The sequence below is a fragment of the Gossypium raimondii genome, chromosome 5 (assembly GCF_025698545.1).
Source record: "Gossypium raimondii isolate GPD5lz chromosome 5, ASM2569854v1, whole genome shotgun sequence".
Classification (NCBI taxonomy): Eukaryota; Viridiplantae; Streptophyta; class Magnoliopsida; order Malvales; family Malvaceae; genus Gossypium; species Gossypium raimondii.
In genome coordinates, this window is record NC_068569.1 from 21,211,349 (window position 1) to 21,221,666 (window position 10,318).

Here is a 10,318-nt window from a genome sequence, read left to right on the forward strand (position 1 = left end):
AAAGTTGTAGATACTTAATTTAATAGGCTACAAGCTCTAAATATGAATAATAATAATAATAATAAATTAAATATCCAATACCAAACTATGTTTTGTTTAATCTACCCAAAAAGCAGCCATGTTGATGAACTTAAGCCCTGTTCAAAACCTCACATAAAGTAATTATGGGCTAATCATTAATTAATGCTTAGCCCAAGTTGGTAACTCCCCTCATAAGTTCTTTATATATATATATATGTCAGTATATTCAAACTCAATTCAAACATGAGTTCTTTTTTATCCTTTTCTTTTTCTCTCTTTGCCGTTGGTTCTTCATAAACCACTTGATCAAAATGAGTCAAATTATATGGTGTGAACATTTCATTTGGTCGGTTTATTTTTTCCGATCACATCTCCAATAACAATAATAATAAATAGTTATCTTGAAAGGACATGATAGTGGAGGTATTCGTAATATAAATCATGTAACTTATGTTAGTACGCCCGCCCTTTTCATTGTATATCTTTTAAATGCTAATTATATCTTCAAAATATATCATTTAATTCGAATAAAAAAAATTACATAAAAGGTCAGCTGCGCATGAGGTGCAACATAAGCTAAGTATGCGTGTTAATCCAGTTAGCAAACATAATCTTATGATAAGCAGATAATTGGAGAAAATGGAGGGGAATTCTTTGATCATATAAAATAACATTTCCTATTTCATTTTAAAATGTTATTTTGCTACCATTTGCTCAATTAATAATGATATTATAGATAAATATAAAATATTTGTTTTCAGTCTCCAACATTTGTCGCATAATTAGAGGAGAATTCAGGAGGCTGGTAGAGGTCTAGCCTTTTAAAATGAAAAATTAATGTTTTGAATTTTTTAAAATTTTAAAATTTTAAATTAGTATATATAAAATTATATTTTAATTTTTCTTAAAATTATAAGAATTTAATTTAATCCTTTCAAAAATAATAAGATATAAAGTAATAAAAATTAAAATTTTATTTGTTAAGTATTCCATTCTCAGTGGCGGCGCCTTACCAAAGCTTGTGCTTTTACAATTCCTTTTAATCGACATATAAATACCTCCTCCCTTCATTTCTATATAAGTCTTTATACAATTTTCTATTTTTCAATAAAACCCAGAAAAGAAAAACGGGAAAATCCAAAGATTGAAATTGGTTTTCATGTGCCTAATCGACAAGGTGGCGCACCGAGGAGGGTCAAGTGGGTATGCCAGGTTTCCTCCTGCTGGAGACGCCGGCGGTGCGGATGAACAACAAGAATATTATTCCCAGTCGTCTCGAAATCGACAAGTGAACCAGGCGATGATGCAACAAAGGAACCAAGGTGTAATGTTTTTGGGATCACAGAGTCAAGCATCGGAGATGTCTACAATGGTATCTGCGCTTGCACATGTTATGTCGGGGCAAAGGGCTGGTGATTGGGGTTACGGTGGTAACGTAGCAGGCGAGGTGTCGTCTGGTTTTGGACTTAGTGGCCCATCAGCTGATTCTCCTTCTGCTTCTGGTCTATGGATTGGTCAGAAACGAGGGCGTGAAGATGAGGCTAGTGCTCAATTGGTTGAGTCTGCTGCACCAAGGGTACAAAGAAGTTTTGCTGATTTTAGAGGCTCTCATGCCGATTCATCCTCTGCTGCAACTTCTGGTATGTGTGTATATATATATATTCCTATCAATAAATACCACTTATCCTCCATTTTTTTTCTTCTTCCTAAACTCTTTCTTTTCTTCCTCTTTTCCCTTTCGGTGAAAATCTAGGGGATTCCGCTACTGTTTTCCTTTCCTTACATATGATTACATAAGATAACATAATCTAGAAAAGACTTAATTGTTTTCCTATATCACTAGTTTAATAAAATATTAATTACTAGTAGTAATAATAAATAATAAATAATATTAACTAGTATGTAATATTGCATGTTTATAAAGTTTGCATTAGTCAGCTTACAGAACTCAAGTTGCAACGAGCTAGCATTACCACCTTCATTTAGAATTCAAGCAATTCAACCTCTCAATCCATATTGATCTTAGAAGAAATAATATTTCACTTTCAAAAGAAGATGTCTCATGTGATTAGCTTTCTTTTTAAAAACAGTTGCTGAAGAAACTACAAGCATTGTTGCACCAGCAGCAGAAACAGCAGCAGCAGCCGCCTATGAAGAAACCGGCGAGCGAAGAAGAAGATATAGGGGCGTTAGGCAAAGGCCATGGGGGAAATGGGCGGCCGAAATACGTGATCCTCACAAAGCAGCAAGAGTTTGGCTAGGCACCTTTGATACTGCGGAAGCCGCCGCAAGAGCCTATGATGAAGCTGCTTTGAAATTCAGGGGAAGCAGGGCCAAGTTAAATTTTCCCGAACTTGTAAGGCTTGCTCCTCAACCAATGCAGAACTTTCCCGCTACGCAAACATCAGTTTCTAGTTCTCTAACAACCCAGTTTCGGCCACCTTATTCAACGCCATTGCCATCGCTTTACCAGTCCCAACATCTTCACAGCCCTACAGCTGATATGCTGAGAGATTACTGGCAGTACTCTCAGTTGCTACAGAGTTCTACTGATTTCCATGGACAAGAAGCTACGAGCTTGATGGAACAGATGATGCAATCGTCTCAGTTACCTAACTTCCAACACCCATTCCTATCTTCTTCTTTGTCACCTTTTCCTTCTTCATTTGTAGCTCCTTCTGCTGCTGCTTCATCATCTTCTTCTTCCTCTGCTTCTTTTCCTCTGGTTTTTGGTGAGCATCAACAATTCGACGTTTTCAGGCAGCCGTCTAATCAAAGTCAGGCAAGTGGGTCAGATTTTCCAGTGCCTCCCTGGTCTCATCCTAGTCATTATCCTTCATCCACTGGTTCATAGTAATCCCATTGTTTTATCAAATAATATTAAAAGAAAACTAAATTTGAAAAATTTTGGATCTCTTTCTCTTTTTATTTTTTATTTGGACAAACTTCCCCTTTTATTTTTATTGTTTTTCGGAACATGGTATTTTGCGTTTAGCTAGATTTTGATTAGAATTATTCTCGTCATTGTTATTGTAAAAGAAAAACAGACAAAAGGAGCATAAAAGTCAGTGTAAAAAAGCAAAAGAGGGGATGAAAACAAAGGGACGCTTAGGCATATATTAGTTTGGTTCTCAAAGGCATTGATGTGTACTTACTCTACATTATCGGACAAAAGATGTAGAAAGAAACCAAACAGCTTTTTTGCAAGCTGTCTGTTGTGTACTTTACACCCAAAGATTCATCAAGAATGTACTTTGTTTTCTTAAATCTTGTGTAATTCATGATTTATCTTTTGCTCACTATCTCTAGTTTGTCCTCATTAACACCAGCTATTTTTTAACAATATCTATCCTCTCGGGTTTAGGAGTAGCCTTAGATTAATAGAAAATTTAGTTTTTCTTTTTAAACAGATATCAAATAGAGTTAATAATCAGCAAAAAATATAATCTTTGATGTAAACTAAGAGCTTAAAATCTTATTAACTCCAAAAATAGAATTATATGAAATATATATTTTATTTTTGATAATTTTATTAGTTGAATGATATTTTAGTTTCAATATATTCTTTGAATTCAATAAATCTATAATTTTATTTTATTTTATGTTCAGTATCATTTGTTAAGCATAAGACATTTAAGAGTAATTATTTTGAACTGGTAGAGTAAAAAACTCTACAAACAGGTCTAATATGATACCAAATATCTTTTTTTTTACAATTTAATCATTATTCAACTACATCCTAAAAGCAAATGGCATCATCTTGAATTAAACTTGTAAAGTTTTAGTAATAAAGGTGCATGTAAGATTTTATGAGGTGCCAATAAAGTTTTGACATTATTAGTTAAGATAGAAACTTTAGGACTTTAAGCTCTCATTTTTAATCTCATTATGCACAAATGTGATAGATGAGTGTTTAGTCATAATATATGCGTTTTAATTTGATTTTGTTTGGCTTTTTCTAGCTTTTCATCTATTTTGTTTTATAATAGTAATTACTTATACAATACTTATGAATTTATCGCATTTATAATAACAAACACTAAAAAGTTATTCGGATAAAATAATATTTGATAAAATTAAATTTTCTTTTATACAAAAAAAAAAGTGATTGATAATCAAAACCAAGTTAGGGTAGTTATGAATTGGACTAATTCTAGACAATATTTAATTTCCTACCCAATTCGTACGTGTATTTGCGTCGGAGAATTATAATAAATTAAGTACGTAGTTGGGTAATATATCTGTAAGGCTGCCATGCTTTTTAATTCCGTTAGCGTGTTGTCTAGCTGTTGCGGATGAGAGAGTTTGGCATGGTCAAGGCGAGATTAGAGGAGTTGTTAAGGAACATAGAGTGCAGGGACAAAACCACAATGGTAGCTAAAATAATCCGTACCAAATCAGTGCATATATTGTTTTATTGGTAATAATATAATTATTTATTTAGCTTTTAAATTATATTAATTAATTACATTATTTATCAAATCATCTTAAAATGAATAAAAAATTAATATGTGTTAATTTTACTGTATCCATGTGATAATTCATGTGTATGTGATGTTAGAAAAATTAATAAATATTGAATTTTTTATCTATTTGAGATGATTGTAACTTCAAAAAAATCAAAAGTTAAACGAAAAGATAAAATAATTTTTTTATAAAATTGGAGAGCCATAAAAATATTGATAATAATTTGTTACACATAATTGATATATATATCTTGAAAGTAAAAAGATGTTATTAGCAAGGAGTTAATTTAGTAAAGGTCTAAATTCATTTTGAATCTCGAATTTTTTTTAAGTGTCCAATATGTCGTATTTTAGGCAATATAAGTGAAAATCTAGTACGAGTTGGTACTGACCAAATATTATAAAAATGAAACTTAATGTTTCGATTTAGTATTATAATAAAATATTTTGAGTAGTACCGATATAAAATTGATTAAATAGGATAATTTTAATTTTAGCCGAACTTACTAATTATTTAATCAATTCAAGTTTTTTAATCCTTTCATTAATATAAATATGGTATATTTTATTCCTAAAAATAATAATTGATTGAAATTTTTTAACAAAAAAAATCTTTTAACTTAAAAATTTTACAATTTTATCTCGTCTCCTAGTTGAACAATACATATATACTCAAAGTAAAAGTAGGTTTATTTTTTTTTAATTTTAGTCTACATTATCGTGATCTTGTCCACAGTTTCGAGGTATTTGTTTTGCTCATTTTATTTTTTTTTGAAAGCAGAAATGATTTTATTTTTACTTTTAACTTGTCGTCATGTTCTGATGTATATGTGAGGTTTGCTAATATAAGAGTACCACAAGATCTATTAGGAACTGTTCTTGAAGAGATCTATCATGATAGATTTGAGATGATGATGAGAATGATATGCTATCTAAGACTTGGCCTTTTGTGCATCATTAATGCAACAGGTCTCTTAGAACTTTTGACAATTTTTTCTTGGTTGATTGATGTTCATCATCATGTTGATTTGATGATGGAGAACTAGGATGCAAATTTTAGCGATTGATCAATTTAATGTATCTTTGATTGTTTCTAAATTATTTCAGTGTTGCAGTTATTGTCAAATTGTCCTTCTCTGTTTTTTAGATTACTTTACCGGCATGACATTTATGGATTAGTTTGTAGTGATTTATTTATCATTTGTACTATGTATTATGTCTTTGTATTATTATTGTTCATGTTTTGTTAGATTAGAAGGATCAACTCGAGATTATCGATAAGGAGGTTGAATTGGCCTTTGAGAAATTGTGGTGGAAGCAATAAAAAATATGCAACAAAGAACACAAGGATTTATAGTGGTTCGACCCCAATTGCCTACTCCACTACCTTAGCTTACCACAACTAAGGATTTCCCCAAATTTACTAATTTGGCAACCTTTGAGGATAATGTTTAACCTTACAACCTCTCTTAAGATTTATGCCCCAGAATCTTAAGATACAACTCCCTTAAGGTTTCTACCCAAACATTAAGGATTAGCCCTCTCTCAAAGAGAAACAAATAAGCAAGTAAAGAAATAATATTTACAAGATCAGGATGTTTGCCAATGAAGCACAAATACAAAGAAGAACACTTTAGCTAAATGAATAAAATGAAAGCTCACAAGTGTTTACAAGAAAAGGTATGAAAGAATTAAGCTCTAGGTTGTTTTGATTGATCTTTAAGCTTTTCACATTGCTCTTTTTCTTGCTAAACCTTTGGAAGATGGTATGTATACCCTTTAATTGATTTCCAACCTTTGTGGTTGTTGTAAAAGTGAATGTAGCCTTTGAGGATGAAATACCGGGTTATTAACTTCACCTGCAGCAACGAATATCGATACCTACTAAAAGGGTATCGATATTTTTTGTAATTAATGATGATTTCAGTGACCATTGGAGCAGGAATATCGATGCCTTAGGAAATATATCGATACCTTAAGAAAAGTATCGATACTGGATCGATACCTACTAGGGCTTGAAAATGACAGAATGTCAATTTGGTATTGATAATCAAAAGGGTATCGATATCTTGTAAAATATCGATACTTAGACAAAAAGTATTGATACCTTTTGCCCTAGAGCAATTCTAACTAGTTTGAAAATAGTTAAAACATATTTGAAAATGTTTGACTCAGTTGAAACCATTTCAACTTGATTTTATGAAATTGCTCAACTTTATGTTTATTCAAAAACACTTTAATTTGTTATATCAAAACATATTATCCAATAAGGCTTAGTTCAACTTGATTCCTTTAATAATATTATTACAAAAAACTTTTCTTTTGTAATGAAATATATAATGAAAATATTAATACTTACTAATATAAATAGGGATAATAGTATCACATTTGGTATCTGTACTTTTATAAAATGCCTAATGTGATACTTGTAATTTGAATATATCCAATATGATACGAACTATCAATATGCATTTTACTATGGTATTTGGTGTTAACATCGTTAGTGAATACTAAACCAACCAATAAAAATTTTACACATAAATTTTTTCTCCAAATCATCAAGTCCACATGAATAATATAACATTATGTGAGAAATAAAACAAAAAAACTAAATTAAATTAAAACAAACAACTAAACATATGGTTAGCAAATAAGAAGTAAATACTAAAGTTACATAAAGCCCATGTACTTTCTTGGATAGTAAAAATATTATTTAAAAATTAATTAAAATATTATTTCAAATGAAAATTTTTTGGAGAAGATCATGATCATTTACTTAAATGGAAAAAAATGACATTTTTGCTTATGTAAGTTTAGTATTTACTCTTAATCGTCAAGTCCACATGAATAATGCAAAACCATGTGAAAAATTAAATAAAACAAAAATTTTAAATTAAATTAAAACAAATAACTAAACATAGGGTTAGTAAAAAAATAAATTAAATTAATTTTTTTAATTTTTATTGGTTGGTTATTCATTAACGGTATTAACATCAGATACTATAATAAAATATATATTGTGTAACATCCCTATCCCATATCCATTGTCGGAACAGGGTCACTGAGCATTACCAGAGTTTACAAATCAATTACAGTTAATTCAACATTTACTATTCACTTTAGAAAATAATCATATTCAATCATAATGTCCCTTATACTGGCCCTCGAGGCCGAATTTATGCATTAGAAACAAGTCGGGACTAAACCGAGAATCAGAGAATTTTTTGTGAAATTTCAAAAATTTCTTTAGATGCAGGGGACACACGCCTGTGTGTCTAGGCAGTGAGTGACACGCCCATGTCCCAGGCCGTGTGGGCATTCGACGTGAGGCACACGGCAATATCCCAGCCCATGTCCATACCCGTGTAACTCTCTGACTTGGGTCACACGACCAAGCCACACTCCCGTGTGTTGGGCCGTGTGGACAATTTAATATTCAATAATTAGGTGCAGGGGACGAAAAATAGGTCATTTTCAAGGCCACTTTTCACACCCAATTTGCTTTCCACCTACAACAACATTTAAGCATATTCACAATCCAACTTATAACCTTCAAATCAAGCCATCACTAAGTCTTATGCATGATATATCATGCCATTTATTCGAACATCCAACTTACCAAAATAATCAAATACTCACTCAAACATATTTATACCTAGTGCATCAATCTAATAAGTTTAAACACACACATATACCAAACAATACATAATCTCATACTTATATACCTCAAACTATGCCATCATTAGCCATTCCAATGGCTAATTACAACCAAAACATTTCATCATTTGACCTAACTTAGCTTATACATGCCATTATACCAAAGGCAATTTCACTAATTATACCAAAATGAGTTGAAGGATAGTATGATCTTCCTCTAACCCGCTTCCAACCTTTATGAGCTTCCGAGTACTATAAAACAGAGAAATCATTTAATGCTTAGTAAGTTTGTATAACGGAAAATTAACTTACCATTCATGTTCATTTAAAGTAAGCATACAAAGTACATCCAAATCAATTTAATCAATACCTAACACATATACGTCCTTAAGCAAGTTAGTCATGTATTTCAAATGCATTTCAAGTAACAGAGATGAGCTCATCGTATGAACATTTCCATATATTTTCAGGTAGATACAATTATTAATTCATTCAGACCTTATCTTAACTTATATCGGAACTTTGCCCGTTGAACCTTATGAAATATTGATGGACATCGAGTAGTACACATGAAGTGTACAAATCTATAATTCGTCAATTCATATTCAAGAGTGTTCATAAGAACACTTAAATGAGAAGCACTCTTTCGAGCCATATAAAAGGAAGTTCATGTGAGCCATGTAACGGGAAACTTATTCGAGCTTTATAACTGGAAGCTCATAAGAGCCATATTTAGGAAGCTCATGCTAGCTAATAACGGGTAGCTCCGAAGAGCCATTAACGGGAAGCTCCGAATAGCTTAATATCGGGAAGTTCAAGCGAGCCTTATTGGGAAGCCCATAAAAAGCCAATTAACGGGAAGCTCACGAAGAGTCATAATCGAGAAGCTCACAAGAGTCATAATCGGGAAGCTCATAAGAGCTGTGGTGTGTCCACAACACATGTAGAATCACAACTAATAGGGATGCTCCAAAGAGCTATTAACGGGAAGCTCGTAAGAACCATATAATGAGAAGCTCGAGAGGGCTAATAATGGGACGCTCCTTCGAGCTGTGGTATGTCTACAATATATGTTGGACTACAACCAATATGAGAAACTTGTATCCATCGATTTTCATTTATTCAAACGGGACTTAACATTTATCGGGCATTATCGGATATTTAATCAATTTCACATACATGGCAATTATACAATTCACATATATGTAGCATTTAATTCAAACATATAAATGTACACAATTTAGTTACATGAACTTACCTCGACACTTGTTCGTATATGGGAATCTACAAATCCGATACTTTTTATTTTCCTCGATCCAATTTCGTACTAGGTCTATCAGGTTCTATACGAGTAAATTTAACTCAATTTAATACAATTCATATTCAATTCAATCCAATTCATATTTTAGGCAAAAATATCATTTTGCCCCTATACTTTTAATTAATTCCAATTTTGTCCCTAGGCTCGAAAAATGAAATTCATGCAATTTAATCCTTATTCCAAGCCTAGCCAAATTTTTCATATAACAATAACAGTCCATGTATTTCACAAAAATAAAAAAATTTCTATGCATTTTACATCTTTTCAATTTAGTCCCTAAATCACAATTTCATGAAAATTTTCTTTACAAGCGTTATTTATCTATCAACAACCTTTCATTTTCTACCATAAATTTCAAAATTTCAGCATACTCATCCATGGAAAAAATTCAATACTTTGATAGCTTTGCAAATTAATCCCCAAAATAGCAAAATTAGGTTATTATGATCTCGAAAATATAAAAATTACTTAAAACGAGACAAGAATGCTTACCCAATTAAGCTTGCTTGAATTCTTTTCTCTTAGCTAGGGTTTCCATGAAAATCATTTGGGGAAGATCATGAAATAAGATGATATTTTGTCTTTTAATTAATTATCATCTTTTATTATTTTCGATTTCCAATTTAGTCCTTTTCTTTTCTTAAATTTCCATGGATGAATCATCATAATTATCTACTAACTTCTCTTAATGGTCTATTTTCCTTATAAGAACCTCAAATTTTGAATTCCATAGCTATTTAATCCCTCTAGCTATTAGAATTCAACTTTTTCACTTTATGCAAATTGGTCATTTTTAGCAATTAAACTTGAAATCAATAAGATTTTTCTTAACAAAATTTTCATGGATCATTCC

The 10,318-nt window shown here is 31.3% G+C and overlaps 1 protein-coding gene across 1 annotated transcript; it reads left to right on the plus strand.

The window, feature by feature from the left end:
- Positions 1-1,102: 1,102 nt before the first annotated feature.
- On the plus strand, positions 1,103-3,323 carry LOC105771225 (ethylene-responsive transcription factor ABR1). Its single transcript, XM_012592635.2, has 2 exons — positions 1,103-1,661; positions 2,112-3,323. Exons 1-2 carry the CDS (start codon positions 1,181-1,183, stop codon positions 2,873-2,875), a joined length of 1,245 nt encoding a protein of 414 aa, XP_012448089.1. The 5' UTR covers positions 1,103-1,180; the 3' UTR covers positions 2,876-3,323.
- Positions 3,324-10,318: the final 6,995 nt, after the last annotated feature.